Source organism: Mobula hypostoma, chromosome 2 (genome assembly GCF_963921235.1).
Source record: "Mobula hypostoma chromosome 2, sMobHyp1.1, whole genome shotgun sequence".
NCBI classification, from domain to species: Eukaryota; Metazoa; Chordata; class Chondrichthyes; order Myliobatiformes; family Myliobatidae; genus Mobula; species Mobula hypostoma.
The window spans coordinates 22,546,914-22,565,117 of NC_086098.1; the positions used below are offsets into that span (position 1 = coordinate 22,546,914).

The window sequence follows — 18,204 nt, forward strand, 5'->3', positions numbered from 1 at the left end:
ACTTGGAATACTGTATATACTTCTGATCACCACGCTATAGCAAGGATGTAGCAATGTTAAGGAGTGTAGAAGAGATTCACCTCAATGTGCTTAGAATGGAGGACTTAATTACAGGAGGAGATTGATAGGCTGTGATTGTTCTCACTAGACCTCAGGAAGGCAGACAAGTGCTCTTACAGAGGTTGCTCAAATTATGACAGGCATACATGGGGTAGAGAGCCAGATGGGGAATCTAAAACTAGAGGGTGATAGATTATAGGTTAAGGTGTGGCAAGCTTTTCACACAGAGAATGGTGGATATGTGGAATGAGCTGCCAGAAGAGGTGGTAGAGGCAGGTAAAATCACAGCATTTAAATCTCATTTGGACAGGTACTATCATTTAATTACCGTGTTGTGCAAAAGTCTTGGGTACATATATATATAGCTAGGGTGCCTAAGACTTTTGCACAGTTCTGTAGTAATTTTAGGTGTTCCACAGTACTACTGCTGCTGCAAAAATACAAATTTCATGATATATGAGTGATGCTAAGCCTGATTCTGATATAGGTCTCTACAGTGGATTGAGAGTGGGAAGGGAGTAAGAAGAGGGGTATCATTGCTGGGAAAAGGGGAAGGGAGAGGGGAGGGAGTGGGAAGCACCTGAGATACATTCTGTAATGATCAATAAACCAAATGTTTGGAATCAAATGACTTTGCCTGGTATCGCAGGGCTCCTTCTCTGCCACCTGTCCCACACTCCCTCCCATGGTGCTCCACCCTTGCAATTCCCAACTTCCTTTGCTCCCACCAGATTTACAAATTTGCACTCTGCGCCATATTGACTGTGCCAAAGTTTGAGGTACCCTAGCTATATATGTATATGTACCTAAGAATTGTGAAGAATTCTTACATGGATAGGAAAGGGTTAGAAGGTTATGGGCCAAAAGCAGGAAAATAAAATTAGCATAGATAATCATCTCCCTTTGGTAAGGATATGTTGGGCATTGGTAAGAGCTTGTTTCTGTGTTGTAGATTTCTCTCACTCTCTATAATGCTCTCAAGATCTCCAGTATACCAAAAGCATTCTCTCAACCATTCGCTCTTTAAGCGAACTAAAAATTAATCTCCAAGTCCTAATGAAAGGTCATCAACAAGAAATGTTGACTGTGTTTCTCTCTCCACAGATGCTGCCTGATTGATGGAATACTTCCAACATTTTGTGCAATTATTTCGGTCTTTTTTCAGTCTGCAGTATCTTTTTTTTTCTGTTGCAGGACTGATTTCCTGTCTTGGTAACTGCTTTCCCAGTTGCATTCTATTTATGCCATGAATTTATGATTCATTACACAAGGATCTATTCCATGTTCTAATGACCCACATGGTGGAACAGAGCCACCCACGGACGTGGAAGAACCCAAAGTTGACAAGTGTTTACTGGTCAATCAAATACCCAGGAGAGGTCAAATGCATCCAAGTTACCAATCTGCACAGTTATTCATTTTTGTGTGGGTGGTGTGTTTGTTACACTGCCCAATAGCTGTTACATTTTTCATTGCCCCAGCAATGGCAAGCATGACTTCATCTGCTTCTCAAACTGCCTAGTAACCTTTAAATTAAAGGCATCCATTAGTCTTGCGAGACCATGGATCTGCGCCTGGAAAGTCTTCACTCTCCAGGGCACAGGCCTGGGCAAGGTTGTATGGAAGACCAGCAGTTGCCCATGCTGCAAGTCTCCCCTCTCCACGACACCAATGTTGTCCAAGGGAGGGGCATTAGGACCCATACAGCTTGGCACCAGTGTCATCGCAGAGCAATGTGTGATTAAGTGCCTTGCTCAAGGACACAGCACGTTGCCTTGGCTGGGGCTCGAACTCACGACTTTCAGGTCGCTAGTCCAATGCCTTAACCAGTTGGCCACTTGCCCACAGTAACCTTTAACATGCTCCATAAAACCCATCCTCATCTGTCCTACCCCTTCTCCCTGTGCAGCTGTAGCAAATTCTTACCGGTTAAAACTTCTGTGAAGCATTTTATGGTGTTTTATTTCATTAAGGGAATGTACTTGCAAAATAGTTGTGTTGTTTAGTTATGCATTTAGGGAATTGTGCCCGCCTTTTTGTTTCTAATCCTTATGTACACTGATTCCCTGGAATAATGGAACAAGTTTACTGTAATGTAATTATAGAATTCATTCCATAAACAATAGGGCTTCCATTTAGTCTGGTGTCTTTGTTTCTTTTTAGACTTAATCATGCTCTTCTAGATCATATCTAACCAATCTTATAGAGTTTTTTTTTGAGGAAGCTACCAGGAAAGTCGATGAAAGCAAGGCAGTGGGTGTTGTCTACCTGGACTCTAGCAAGGTCCTTGGCAAGAACTCACATGGGACTTTGGTCAAGAAGGTTCGGTTGCTTGGTACTCAAGATGAGGCAGCGAACTGGATTAGACATAGGCTTCGTGGGAGACGCCAGAGAGTGGTAGTAGATGGTTGCAACTCAGTGCTGAGTCCATTGTTGTTTGTCATCTATATTAGCACTCTAGATGATAATGGAGGAATCTAAGGTGGGGGCTTATATGGGAGGCAGGGTTTGAGGGTCAGCACAACATTGTGGGCCAAAGGGCCTGTACTGTGCTGTACTGTTCTATGTTCTATGTTCTATGTTCTATGTGGTAAACTGGATCAGTATATTTGCGGATAGCACCACAGGTGGGGATACAGCGGACAGCAAGGAAGACTATCAAAGCCTGCAGCGGGATCTGGACCAGCTGGAAAAATGGACTGAAAAATGACAGTTCAAGTTTAATGCAGACAAGTGTGAGCTCTGCATTTGGAAAGGATCAATCAGGTCTTGCACAGTGAGTGGCAGGGCTCTGAGGAGTGCAGTGGAACACAGGGATCTAGGAATACAGATCCATAATTCCTTGAAAGTGTAATCACAGATAAATAGGTTCATAAAGAAAGATTTTGGCACATTGGCCTTCATAAGACCATGTATTGAATACAGGACTTGGAAATGTTATGTTGAAGTTCTATAAGACATTGATGGGGCCTAATTTGGGATGTTGTGTGCAATTTTGGTCACCTATCTACAGGAAAGATGTAAATAAGATGGAAAGCGAGAAGAGAAAATTTACAAGAATGTTGTCGGGTCTTGAGGAACTGAGTTATACGTTTGGACTTTCTTCCTTAAAGCATAAAAGATTGCGGAGAGATTTGATAGAGGTATACAAAATTATGAGGGGTATAGATAGGGTAAATGGAACCAAGTCTTTTCCACTGAGCTTGGGTGAGACTGCAACTAGAGGTCATGGGTTAAAGGTGAAATGTTTAAGGGGATCATGAGGGGGAAGCCTCTTCACTCAAAGGGTGGTGAGAGTATGGAATGAGCTGCCCGTGTAAGCGGTGGATGCGGGTACAAATTCAACATTTAAGAGAAATTTGGATAAGTACATTGATGGGAGAGGTATGGAGGGCTATGGTCTGGGTGCAAGTCAATGGAATGAGGCAGATTGATGGTTCAGCATGGACTAGATGGGCTGAAGGGCCTGTTTCTGTGCTGTAATGTTCTCTGACTCTAGAGCTGGAAGCATATGTTACAGTGTAATCATTAACAAGGATTACCATACTTCATCATGGAAAAAGTCTCTCCTTCACATGGCAGGCTTAAGTAATTTAAGCCAATTTTTAATTCTGTGTGTCATTTTACTGCCTGTGTTAAGTTAAAGTGTTTTCTCCAGGGAGATAAGTCAAAGTTTTACTGCAGCATAATTGTCTGCATCACATTCAACCATCCAGGCCAGAATAATCATTATGCTGAGAAAAAAATGAAAGTGGTCAATTATAAAACCCCTGACCAAACTTTGCTTTCATCTATCATTTCTCAGGTACTTTGCAATCATCAAGGAACCACGTCCGTCAGACCTGCTTGTCAGGCCAATTACTTTCAGATACTGAAGCATTCATATTTGCCAGTGAAGTGGTCTGCTGTAAAAGGTGAGTCACAATGGATGCTGAAACCATAAATCAAATCTATTCAAACCAATCTTGTCAGTTTTCAAAAGTCCTTCAGATGTAAATTTTTAACAAGTAGAGAGGGAATCAAATTTGCTTATTAGTGTTACTGTGTGTAATTTTTTTTAAAAAATTGCTGTGACAACTAGGATAAATTCAAAATATTTTTTTGAAAACTTGAAAATAAAATTTCAGAAATACCATGATGATTTAAACTGACATAACATGAAATGAGATGCCAATTTGCTGGCGTGAAGATTTATTTTTGCAGATTAGGATGAATTCTAAACATTTTTTGAACCCACTTGAAAATAAAGAATTCAGAAATACCATTGCTATAGATGACCGAAACCTAGGGTTCCCAACCTGGGTAAATGGTAGGGGTCAATGGCATAAAAATGGTTGGGAAACCTTGATCTAAACTGACGTAACCTCAGTGCTAATTTCCTGGACTGAAGATTTATTTTCATAATTTATTTTGTATTATGTTTTTTAGCTAAACTGGTTACTAACATTTGTGCTTATCCTTAGACAGATATATATTTGGCCTTGGCCATGAATAGTTAATTATTTTACCCCTTGATCCTGAGAATTATTTAGAGTCACTCTCGTTCCTGTCAGAGGATTGTAGGTTCATGTCTTTCAAAGACCTAGGCACAAAATCTGAGCTGCTGTCATTAGCAAGTGCTCCAGTGACACAGATTTGCCATTCATATGAGCTGTAAAACCAGAGCCCATCTAGTCTGAAGAAGAGGAGTAAAGAAAACCCTGATGTCCTGATGAATGTGCATCCCTCAATCAATACCACCAAAGCAGATTAACTGTGGAGCAAAAGGTCCCAGGAGGTGGCTTCTCATTGGCCCTTCACTCAACTCTGAAACATCTGGACAGCAAAGATGCATACATCAGGATGCTCTTTATCTACTACTGCTCAGCATTCAATACTATCATCCTCTCAAAACTAATCAATAAGCTTCAAGACCTTGGCCTCAGTACCTCCTTGTGCAATTGGATCCTTGATATCCTCGCTTGCAAACCCCAGTCAGTTCAGATTGGCAACATCACCTCCACAATCTCCATCAGCACAGATGTGGCACAAAGCTGTGTTTAGTTCCCTGCTCGACTTGCTTTTCACTAATGACTGTGTGACCAAGCACAGCGCCAATGCCATATTCAAGTTTGCTGATGACAGCCCAGGCGTAGGTCAAATCAAAAATGGTGGCAAATAAGCAGATAGGAGGGAGACTGAAAATTTGGCTGAGCGGTACCACAACAACATACTCTTACTCCATGTCGAGAAGACTAGGGAGCTGATTATAGACCAGAAGAAGGAAACCAGAGGTCCTTGAGCCACTCCTCATCGGGGGTTCAGAGGTGAAGAGGGTCAGTAACTTTAAATTCTTCAGTGTTATCAACTCAGAGGACCTCCCCTGGGTCCAGCACATAAGTGCAGTTATGAAGAAAGCACAGCAGTGCCTCAGTTTCCTCAGGAATTTACAAAACTTCAGCATAATATATAAAACTCTGACAAACTTCTATAGATGTGTGTTGAAGAGTAAATTGACTGGCTGCATCACAACCTGATATGGAAACACCAATGCTCTTGAAAAGAAAATCTGACAAGAAGTCATGTTTATAGCCCAGTCCATCAAACATAAAGGCCTACCCACCATTAAGCACATCTACACGAAGTGTTGTGTCAGGAAAACAGCCTCCATCATAAGGAAACCCCACCACCCAGGCCATGCTCCCTTCTTGCTGCTGCCCTTGGGAAGAAGGTACAGTAGGCTCAAGACTCACACATCCAGGTTCAGGAACAGTTATTTCTCCTCAACGATCAAGCTCTTGAACCAAAGGAATAACTTCACTCAACTTCATTTGACCCATCACTGAAATGTTCCCACAAACTTTGAACTCATTTGTGGTAACCTGATCTCCAATGAACAATATTTATTGTTTATTTATGTATTATTAATTTATTACTTATTTACAATTATTAATTTATTTTTGTATTTGCATATTTTATTGTCCTTTTCACACATATGTCCAGATTGGTGCGGTCTTCCATTGGTTCTGTTATTCTTATTATTCTTTTATGGATTTACTGAGCATGCCCACAAAAAATTAATCTCAGAGTTGTATATGGCGAGATATATGTACTTTGATAATAAATTTACTTTGAACTTTTGAACTTGAAACTGTTCAATATCACATCCCTCTTTGTGAGAGTGACTACACCTCATTTGCTGTATGGTGCTTAGGAATGACCTGAACACATTTTAGGCAAACCATTAATATTCTTCCATGAACAATATGCTTCAAGATGACCAGATCCTTTTCATTGGGTTTGGAGGCTTGTGTGTCTCAATGACCCAGAGAGCTCCGTTGGCTGGAATCAGGGCTTTATGCTTTGCTCTTGGGAGAGTCGCCCATGTCAAAACAGTCAAAGGGTAGAGCACAGATCCTCAAGGTTTGGGAGTTCAGCTCAGGGCTAAAAACCCGACTGGTAAAACAAAATTGTTACAAAAACTGCCATGAAGAACCCTTCTACATCAGAGTACGATGATATTCCCGAGTCTCCACCTGGGATTTGCATGACTGACAGTAGTGAAAACCGAGGAAGTTTCTGACACAATGAAGGAAGCCCAGAACACTACCTGAGATGAAGGACCTTCATTGCTTCCCCAAACACCAGGCAGTAAGAAAGTGTGAAGGAAAATAATGTATAGGCTAAAATAAGGTGAAATGTTAAATAAACTGACCTGTCACCTCCAAGTTGTTCTTTCCTTGATGAGGTTAAATTAAATACACATTCCTCTTACCCCTTCCTCCTTGAAACAACCTCTCTCACCAAGCTATCACTTTATTCTGATCAGTTCCCAATTTTTAGATAAATTAGATCAAGACCACCTCATTCCCCATTGTAGCCTTCACACTGCCCTTCCTACATATAATTGAAATCAGCTTTGCTAATTCCCTAGCAGTCTCTCAAAGTTTAGTGATTAGCTTGTTTCAGGCATGCCTACATAGTGTAGAGAAAGCTCCTACCTTTTAAGCCATGAAGTCTAAATCAATTGATGTTGAACCAATGATCAACACACTCAAATTGCTGGAGGAACTCAGCAGATTGGGCAGCAACTGCTGAAGGGCCTTTGCCAGACACATTGACTACTTACTCCCCCGCCCCGTAGATGCTGCTTGACACGCTGCGTTCCAGCTGCATTTTGTGTTTATTGCTCAAGATTTCTAGCATCAGCAATATCTCTCATGTTAATTGATTTTTTTTCTTTAAGGTTTGAGTAATTATATTTCATAGGATATGTTAATAACATTCCATTTCTTTCATATATTCTCAGCCATTTCGTATTAGTTTCCCTACATTATTCTGAATTTAAACAAATTCTGGGTTGATTGCAATATACTGTATAACATAAGCAAGGTAGTAAAAGCAAGCTTATCCTTTGACTTATAAATGATTAATTGCCCAATACTGTTAGCAAACAATCAAAAAGACAGAAGGGTTAATGGAACCATGCAGCAGAACACATTATCATGAACCGTATGAACATGATTTGAACAATGCAGATGCAGCAGTTACACAAGTTAATTATTTTTTTCCAAATTGTTGCATGAGAACCGGAATATTTGGAGTGAGTATTTTGGTGGTTTAAGTGAAGAAATCAAACAAAACATCAAATCATGTTCATATTCAAACTTTATTTGTAGCTGAAGCTAATTACAAAGCTTGTCATTAGAAACTCCAATGGTTTACAAAAGTCTGAATAATTAATATCAGTAGCAATTATTAAGAGAACTATTTGATATTTTTTAAAACATATATGTACAAAACTAAAGTTCCACATCTACTCAGAGCTTTAAACCTTCTTTCATTATCATAGCAACTCCCAGCAAAAGGCAATTTTAAAAGAAAATGGCCAGGCCGTCCATAGAACCTTTGTCCATTTCAACGTCCTGCCCTCAATGATTTGGCTGCACTGTTTGCACAAAGCCAGATGGACTAACCTAAGACCCTAGTGGTGGAACAGCGAAAAGTGTAGAGAGGGATGACATTGCCAAAGCAGACCATCTGGGTATAAGGGTAATTATTAAAAGATGGAATTAATTAAAGAGTTCCACTTGTATGCCAAGATTGAGGAGGGCCAAGTTTTACTTGTGTGATCCATTAGAAAAGCCTTTCTCATCCAATCCTCATGGTAAGTTTAAAAATAAGGCTAACTTTGCCAAACAGGTAAAAATTTAAGTAGACAGATAGGGCTGTGCCTTTACCGTGTGAAGTAGAGCCTCTGGCTGAGCATGAATAATGTTAATTACAATAACAACAGCTGTGAATACACAAGAACCAGGGCAATCATCTTCCCCCTGCTCCCCACCTCCCCATCTTAATGTTCATTTAGCTCTCCTTACAAAGTATTCCTACTTGGTTGATGCTCAGAAAAATATATTTCTAAATATATGCAGATTGGGTAAAGCAACATCAGTATGTGCTGTACCTATGCCATCAGGTTTCCAGAGCACAATTCAAAATCCAGAATACATTTACAGAATCTATTATAAACCTGATTACCATCTGCCCAAGTACAAGTCCCTTATTGTTATCATAATAGTATGTAACATTGCAAAGTAACTAAAATCCGAAGTCCACTGACCAATTATTGATTGATAATTTTTTTCTCTGCCACAAAAGTGTATGATGTCAAGGTCTGTGGGAAATCTCAACTGTCTGCAATGTAGATGGAGAGATCAAGAGGATAATTCTACAGTCTGCACTAAGTCATAGATAAATAGAACAGTGACTAAACTGACTAAAACTGATACTTTTCACAAGTATCAAGACCTTTTGCCAACTTTTTGTTCTACTGGTTAAGCCTAAAAATAACTCACTTTGACATCCCTGTAAGTACTGAGGCCAAATTTAAAATTGAATGCAATACAAAAGGCATCAAACTTGATGTTCATGTTATATTTAATATTATTATTAAAATGTCATGTTCCAGATGCAGAGTCACTGCTTAAGATAATTTTTAGCATGAATGCTATAATTATTTCATTCACCAATATCTGATAATATGAATTTCTAAGAAAAATAAAAATCTGGTGCAGTAGGTAGTCTTGTTAGGGACTGCAAGACACAGGATGTCTTTCAGGAGTTATGGGATAGGGGTAGCAGCCAATGAATACAAACAAGAATCAGACTTCAACTGAGGACACAGATAGTTGCATGACTACACACCATATCTTCAGAGTGCAACATCTCTCTACACTGTGGTAATGGAAAGCTGTTTTGAGGGTCTAGATCCAATCACTGTTTCCCTTGTCAGTTCAGAAATGCTCCCAATGAAAATATAAAATTCTACTGAGCAATTTACCTACATCCGAAATGTTGAAGTCAGAATTTACTTAATCATCTGCTGTTATCTTTGTGCTTTCAGAGTATAAAATCTCAACGTAATTTGACTTCATATTTTTCAGAGTTTTCCAATGAGGGATTCCTCTAACATTCCTGCTAGCCTTGCTGAATAATGACCTTCTACATTTAAAGCTCTGTTTTGTGTGAGGCACATTCAAAGTCATAGCAATACACACACAGCCATTTTGGAGGTGGAGGAGCTGTGTGGTAACTGCAAGAAAGAGTGGGGCCAAGAAGAAGAGGATTCTGAGCAAATGACAGAACAATGCAAAAAGATTAGGATGTCTCTTGTAGGCCTCAAGAGCAAGATAGAGGTTAGGGAGGACATGTCGTATGGTATATCCAAAGGATCAAGAATAAACATAGGATTTTCCTGAATGTGAACAACTAAATGGCTCTGGAATCTTCAACAATGGTAACACTTAGTCTAATCTCCCACACAATGTTCTAAACAGTGAGTTGAGTGATAAACAATGTTATTCCTTGACTAGTTTGTAAACAGCAACAGGCCCATACAGACAAATTACTTCTGCTTGATCAAATATCTGGAGTGTTGCAAACTGACACTGGTTATTATCACATTTAACCCTGACTAAAGATAATTTTCAATTATTTTATGTTGAAAATGCTGTATTATAAGATTGAATTTCAAGATCTATTTATCCAAATTTTAAAATATGTTATCATCTGCATAATAAAGAAATTATTAGTTCTTGGAACTCATTAATTAGGCAAACTGTGTTTTCTCAGCCAAATGTGCAATTGCTGCTTTTGTAATGTGGAACAAAAATTAGCATTCCACTGCCCATTAAGTCCAAATGACAGAGGAGAAAACAGAGCAACTTTCTCTTTTCATCTCTTTCTATGTCACAGTTAGTGATAACAGTTGAATTAAGAGCAAGCAGTGAATGTCAAGTGAGTGTGTTTGAATTATTTAGAATGGCGCAACCAATGTTTTAAAAAGTATTCAAATTCTTGCTGTGCAACATCTACTATTTTGTTCGTTCATCTATCTAAGGCTTACAAGCCCAATATTTAATGATGCTGTTTATAAGCGGCAAGATCTTTTTAAGATCCTTATGTCAATCCAATTAATATTTAGTGAAAAATATGAAAAAAAATCTCATGCAGGGCTGGTCTTACAAATTAATTCTTTTTCTACATGGGAAAATTAATATCTGGATCACTCAGGATGATTTCAAATGGAAATATTTCCAATACTGGTCAGCATATAGTTGTTAGAGATTTCCAAGTTAAACAATGACAACTGGTGTGAGGGGGAGGAGTCAGATTTGGTTAGAAAGGTTATAAGGATGTAAATGTACCTGGATATATATTCCCGAGAGTGTACATGTCAATCACATAGCGACAGAACTGATACTGATCTGTCAGGGCAGAAGGAAGAGAACAGCAATGAAGACAATGCACAATGAACAGGATGAAACTGAAGGGAGAGGGTTGTTTGGCCTCTGTCAGCTTCAGCTGTAAAGTGCGGTGGAACAAACAACTTTGAGCATTGCCTCTACTGCCATGTGAACAAACACTTACACATGCATTAACTTAGCATCAGAGAAAGATTTACAGAGGTTTCAATTCATATTAAAAAAAAGGTGTGCAACCAGAATATAATTCTTCATTTGGGTTGTTCTTGGGATCAATAAAGAAGAAAAATATCTCCATCAGGAATGTGATTACAAGGCTAATTATTAGTAACGTTATGCTATTTCTGAAATTCAGGGAAATAGCTATTGTAAAAATACATAATGGCAAACTTAAAAGAATTTTTAATATAGAGAATTTGTTGTGACAGCAACCAGCATCAAATCATACGTGGTTTTTACATGAACTCATTTTATTGGGATTCTGCTTGACACTATTGACAATGCTGACACACTAAGATGAGTATTTGAGAACTGTAGATGCATTCTTGGAGCAATAGGACAAGTTCATTTTTGGTGGCTAATTTTCTTATTGTTAGTTTTGATGGACATTGTCAATCATTGACAAAACATTCCCTAGTAAAGTGTTAAGTTTCTGCCAAAATCAACTGCAACTGGAAAATTTCTTCTAAGTGGAAGTTTCAGCAAGATTGAGAGCTGATTCCTAAATTACATGTCCTGCTCTGCACTCAAATATCATTATATTATTGGAGAATTACCAGAGGCTTGCTAATTTTCACTTTTCACTCCAGAGTGTCTTTTTAGATGTTTCAAAATGCAGAATAAATGCTGGCATTGAAAAATGCATGAAGTATTATTCTGACAAAGAATCAGATACTTTCAACTATCTTGAATTTGATTAGATCAATAATGAGCTATATAAGCTGAATTAGCAGGCTATTTTGGTAGTTAGCAATAGCATATTTTGATTGTGAAATTATTTTTCGAATTGTCAAAAAGGCTAGGATAAATTAAATGTTCATTTCTTTTTAATAGCAGTACATTTGCTCTCTGTAAAACAGCGACAATGCTTATTATTGATGTCACTGAATAGATTTCATGCTAGTTGAATAGACATGCTAGTGAAGTGTGCTGAAAGGAAATTTTCTTTTTCCTTTTGATCTTTGATGGTTGGAACTAAGAGGCTATGAACCATGCCATACTTAAGATATCTAATGAGTTATATCCAAAAATCTTTTTCATGGTGATCGCAATGAAAGCCATAGATAGACCCTATTACAAGCTGTCAGTTCACTTTGATTTTTGTGTATTTGAGTTATATAGGCGAGACTAAGATAAAATCTGATATTCAGTGCAAATAAACAATTGGGAAAAAAAGCACTGTCTTTTCACAGTTAGATTAGTCCTTTCTTATGATTTTGGTATAAATATTATGAAAAGATAATTGATTTTTCTTATATCACAAAATCAAAGTAAAGCCAATAGAAACATCAAACTGTTTTTTTGGTTTGGACAGTTAGCATCTATAAAAACTGCCTTTAAGCCCCATACTTTCTCCTTTCATGTCTCTCTGTTGCCTTACTTTGTATTTTATTGCTAGCATTTTTTTTGTAAATATTTGTCTTTTCACCTTTATCCTTTGTTTTTTGCTTCACTTCTTTGGTATCTTTCACTTTTACTTCCTTTTTGCTTGTTTTCTCAGGCTTCTGTTCACTGTGCTCCTTCTTGTCGCTCTTTTTATCTCTCTGTTCTGTTTCAGTCTTGAGTTTCTCATGTGCTTTCTTTACTTGAATCTTTGCCTTCACTTTGTCTTCTTGAGGTTTTCTTTCTGGTTTCTTGGCTTCTTCTTCGTTTTTCTCCGGCTTTGTAATCTTAAGCTGTTTCTTCACTTTTTCTTCAACTTTAGGTACTTTAACTTTTTTATCTACTGGGGAAAAAAGAACAGTTTTTTTTCTTGAAGTGGCCTATCTCATTTAAGCTTCTGAGTCTTCAACAGAAAGGATTTGCAGGCAACTAGGATTCAAAGTAATTTTCCAGAAATAGTGTGCATGTAAATTCGTATCTCCTAGGGTTTTACTCAGGGGACGAGGTTCTTGGGAGCTATTTAATGTCTCTTGGCAATAGCTCACTAAATAGTGACTCAGTCAGTGGAATGATAAAATGTTGATGCACATATTTGATTCTTAGAGCTCTTCTGATATTTTCAGTTATCTCATTTTAACTATCAGGTCAACAATGACTCTGATTAGGCACACTAACACTTGTGTCTTATTCTCCATCTGCATACTTACAGTTCAAGTCTCTGAAGGCAATTCCAAAACTAGTAATCGGATTGTGTCCAATTCCTTCATTGTAAAACCTTATCAACAACCTCCCTGTCTTCTTTCGTAAAATAATTAATATTAAATTAAGTTCATTTTTATCAGCACAATACAGGGAAAATCCAGCCCCTTGAGTGTTCTGCCACTCGATTAAATGTTGGCTGAATTACATTTACCTGCTTTTGTTCTGAATCCCTTGGTACCCATCACCAAAAATAAATCACTTGATCTCAGTCATGAACATTTTAATCAGCCCTGCATTCACAAGCTATTAAGGGAGAGAGTTCCAAATCTGTATCACATAATTACACTCCTAAACACCCATGCTCTAATTTTACAAGTGTGCCACATTGTTTTGAATTAATTTTGCCAAGCAACACACTTGTGAAAGACATTTAATTCTCAAATGACTAAATCTGCACCATTACTATTACTATATAAAATCAGATCATTACTTATAAACATACGATTTCAATGAACATAAAGCTGAACTATTGCAACAAGGCTTATAGATCTTCCTTTTAAGTTTGAGTGACTGTGTGCTTCTGAAACCCATGTTTCCTTCCTATATTTTATGAGCAAAATTGATAGGGCAATAGGTAAATCTATGGGTGAAACTGGGACTGGTCTGTGTGTATGAAATCTTTTTAATGTAATTAATTATATGATGAAATATAGGAGTTTACCAATGTGTATGGGAGGTTAATTAGAAACTGTTACAAACATATTATACCGATGTTATAGGGTTATAGATTGTTATGGAACATTTCTGTGGCAGAACTATATAGAAAAAGCTTTATCTTATTCAACTCCAGAACTGAGCAAAACAATCAGCTGCAATGCGGATATTGGCCATATCATAGAACAGTTACAAGGTCCACTTGATGCAACCTTGGGATCTTGTGATCTACTACCCAGGGATGCTTGCAGCTCTTGTTGACAGAAAAAAATAATGTTCTTACTTACTACCTAAACAACAGTTACCAGTAGGTACAGTGTTCATATCTCCCCATGTAGCATTTAGAGCAGGGGTTTCCAAAGCGGGGTCCATGGCATAAAGAAATGTTGGGAACCCCTGATTTAGAGTTATATACAGGCAAATTATATTCTTAGAATTTGAACAAAAGTATTTCATTTAAAGAATGAATAATGATCTTCATGGGAATAAACAGATGACGTTTCGAGCCTCAACACTAAATATAGATGCTGTCTGACTTGCTGAGTTCCTTCAGCAGTTTATGAGCATTGCTCAGGGTTGCTAACATCTGCAGAATCTCTTGTGCTAATGATGTTGATGTTTTGTTTTCTCCTACACAAGGAAGCTACAAGCATTTCTTTGCCTTTTACAGGTCCTGGTCGAAGTTTACCTTTCACTGGAGCTTCTTGTTTCACTTCTTTTATTTTGATCTTCTTTTCCGGTTTCATTTTTTTACTCTCTGTGTGAGTGAAAGTACAAACATTGAGGTTGAGCAAAGATGAAAAATAAACAACAGAAGCAATAATGTTGTTCAACAAAATCCTTCCTCTGCAAAAGTGTAGAATGCAATTCTTTCACAGTATTGCCTGCATCATCATGTGTTCTTATCAAACAATTCAGTCAGAGTTGTATCAAGGTTAAAGAACAAGTGCACCTCAGGGATATGTGCTTAGTCCAATGTCCTACTCTCTACACCCATGACTGTGTGGCTAGGCACAGCTCAAATACGATCTATACATTTGCTGATGATGCAACTATTGTTGGCAGAATCTCAGATGGTGACGAGAGGGTATACAGGAGCAAGATATTTTAGCTAGTTGAGTGGTGGCATAGCAACAACCTTGCACTAAACATTAGTCAGGCCAATGAGGACTTCAGAAAGGTTAGAACTAGGGAACAGAAACCAATCCTCATAGAGTTATCAGAAGTGGAGAAAGGGAGCAATTTCCGGTTGCTGGGTGTCAATATCTCTGAGCACCTAACCTGGTTGCAACCTATTGATGCAGCTATAAGCAAGGAAAGAAGAGGCTATGCTTCTTTACGAGTTTGAGGAGATTTGGTTTGTCACCTAAAACACACAAAAACTACTATAAATGTACCCTGGAGAGCATTCTGACTGAATGCGTCGGTCTCTGATATGGGAGGGCTACTGCACAGGATCAAAGTAAGTTGCAGAAAGTTATAAAATTAGTCAGCTCCATCATGGGTACTAGCTTCCATAGTACTCAAAACATAGTATTCAAGGAGGAGAGGAGAAGATGGCGGCGCGACACAGTGCACGCGGCCGCTCCGAAATGATATCGTATTTGTTAAATAGGGGCCGTGCACAATCCTGATTTGATGGAGACAGACGTGAGAAGCACAGAGGAACATCTGGAGTAACTTCTGAAATGCCTACTTCGCTGCCGCTGCTACTGTGCGATCGAGAATCTCCGGAGGGGAAGGCCCCAAATCCTCGGCTTTGCCCATTGCCTGTTGCCAGGGCTGGGGTTGAAGCGCTCAGCAAAGATGGCGCTCGGTGCTTGGTGTCGGAGGGCTGGTCGGAGGCTCGAAGTTTTCAGACGGGCTCATGAGTCGGCTGTGGTCGGGTGCTTCCAGGGTGCTGCATCAGCAAGTTTGCGGCGCTGGAAGCTCATGGCAGGGAGAGTTTTTCTTCCTTCTACCATCTGCGTGAGATGATGGGACTTTCGAGAGACTTTGAGACTTTTTTTTACCGTGCCCACGGTCTGTTCTTCATCAAATTACGGTATTGTTTGCAGTGTTGTAACTGTATGTTATAATTATAATTATGTGGTTTTTGTCAGTTTTTTTCAGTCTTGGTTTGTCTTGTGTTTCTGTGATATCATTCTGGAGGACACATTGCTCTGCGACGACACCGGTGCCAAGCTGTATCGGCCCTAGTGCCCTTCCCTTGGATAACATTGGTGTCGTGGAGAGGGGAGACTTGCAGCATGGGCAACTGCTGGTCTTCCATACAACCTTACCCAGGCCTGCGCCCTGGAAACCTTCCAAGGTGCAAATCCATGGTCTAATGAGACTAATGGATACCTATATTCTGGAGGAACATTGTGTCATTTCTTAACGCATGCATTACTAAATGACAATAAAAGAGGACTGCATGCCCTCATAATCTAATCTAATCTAATCTTGAAGGAGCGGTGCCCTAAGAAGAAGGTGTCCATCATGAAGGACATCCACTATCCACGTCGAACTCTCTTCTCATTGTTACAGTCAGGGAGGAGGTACAGGAGACTGAAAGCACACTGTCAGCAACTCAGGAACAGCTTCTTCCCCTCTAAATAGACACTGAACCCACGAACACTACCTTACTACTTACTTTTATTTATTTCCATTTTTGTCTACTTGTTTTAATTTGACTATTTAATACACATATGTATATAGGAAAATAGAAAAACTACAGCACAATACCGGCCCTTCGGCCCACGGAGTTGTGCCGAACTTGTCCTTACCTGTAAAATTACCTAGGGTTACCCAGAGCTCTCTATTTTTCTCAGCTCCATATACCTGGCCAGGAGTCTCTTAAAAGACCCTATCGTATCCGCCTCCACCACCGTCGCCGGCAGCCCATTCCACGTACTCACCACTCTCTGCGTCAAAAACTTACCTCTGATATCTCCTCTGTACCTACTTCCAAGCATCTTAAAACTATACCCTCTTATGCTAGCCATTTCAGCCCTGGGATAAAGCCTCTGACTATCCACACAAGCAATGCCTCTCATCATCTTATACACCTCTATCAGGTCACCTCTCATCCTCCGTCACTCGAAGGAGAAAAGGTCGAGTTCACCCAATCTATTCTCACAAGGCATGCTTCCCAATCCAGGCAACATCCTTCTAAATCTCCACTGCACCCTTTCTATGGTTTCCACATCCTTCCTATAGTGAGGCGACTAGAACTGAGCACAGTACTCCAAGTGGGGTCTGACCATTGTCCTATATAGCTGCAACATTACCTCTCGGCTCCTACACTCAGTCCCATGATTGATGAAGGCCAATGCATCGTATGCTTTCTTAAGCACCGAGTCAACCTGCGCAGCAGCTTTGAGTGTCCTATGAACTCGGACCCCAAGATCCCTCTGATCCTCCACACTCCCAACAGTCTGAGCATTAATACTATATCCTGCCATCATATTTGACCTACCAAAATGAACCACCTCACACTTATCTGGGTTAAACTCCATCTGCCACTTCTCAGCCCAGTTTTGCATCCTATCAATATCCCACTGTAACCTCTGACAGCTCTCCACACTATCCACAACACCTCCAACCTTTGTGTCATCAGCAAATTTACTAACCCATCCCTCCACTTCTTCATCCAAGTCATTTATAAAAATCACAAAGAGTAGGGGTCCCAGAACAGATCCCTGAGGCTCTCCACTGGTGAGCGACCTCCTTGTAGAATATGACCCATCTACAACCACTCCTTGCCTTCTGTGGGCAAGCCAGTTCTGGATCCACAATGCAATTTCCCTCCTTACTTTCTCAATAAGCCTTGCATGGGGTACCTTGTCAAATATACTTATTGTGATTCAGCTTTTTCTATACTTAGCTTGAATTGCATTTTAACACTTCCACAAAGTTAATACATTTCTCGAGATATGCCATTGATTAAACCTGATTCTGATTTTGAAGTACATTGCAAATTTCTTCTTACCTAGTGGTGGAGCTGGAAAAAAAACAAAAATAGGAAAATGATTATTTTACAAATAATCAATCTGCTCCAAATATTACCCTTAATTAAAACTCAGAAATAACTTAAATTCACATGCAAACAACAGGAATGCTGCAGATGCTGGAAATTCAAGCAACATACATCAAAGTTGCTGGTGAACGCAGCAGGCCAGGCAGCATCTATAGGAAGAGGTGCAGTCGACATTTCAGGCCGAGACCCTTCGTCAGGACTAACTGAAGGAAGAGTGAGTAAGGGATTTGAAAGCTGGAGGGGGAGGGGGAGATGCAAAATGATAGGAGAAGACAGGAGGGGGAGGGATAGAGCCAAGAGCTAGACAGGTGATAGGCAAAAGGGGATACGAGAGGATCATGGGACAGGAGGACCGGGAAGAAA

General features: G+C 39.4%; 1 protein-coding gene across 1 annotated transcript in view; it reads right to left on the bottom strand.

Annotated features, from left to right (window-relative positions):
- The window catches only part of LOC134338322 (triadin-like), a 426,556-nt gene extending 408,755 nt beyond the window's left edge, over positions 1 to 17,801 (bottom strand). The window contains exons 1-4 of the mRNA XM_063034074.1: positions 17,794 to 17,801; positions 14,509 to 14,577; positions 12,451 to 12,744; positions 10,746 to 10,805 (exon numbers count right to left, since the gene is read on the bottom strand). Of these exons, the coding sequence (XP_062890144.1) occupies positions 10,746 to 10,805; positions 12,451 to 12,744; positions 14,509 to 14,566 (412 nt within the window). The 5' untranslated portion in view covers positions 14,567 to 14,577; positions 17,794 to 17,801. The remainder of the gene's footprint in view (positions 1 to 10,745; positions 10,806 to 12,450; positions 12,745 to 14,508; positions 14,578 to 17,793) is intronic.
- Between the last annotated feature and the right edge of the window lie 403 nt (positions 17,802 to 18,204).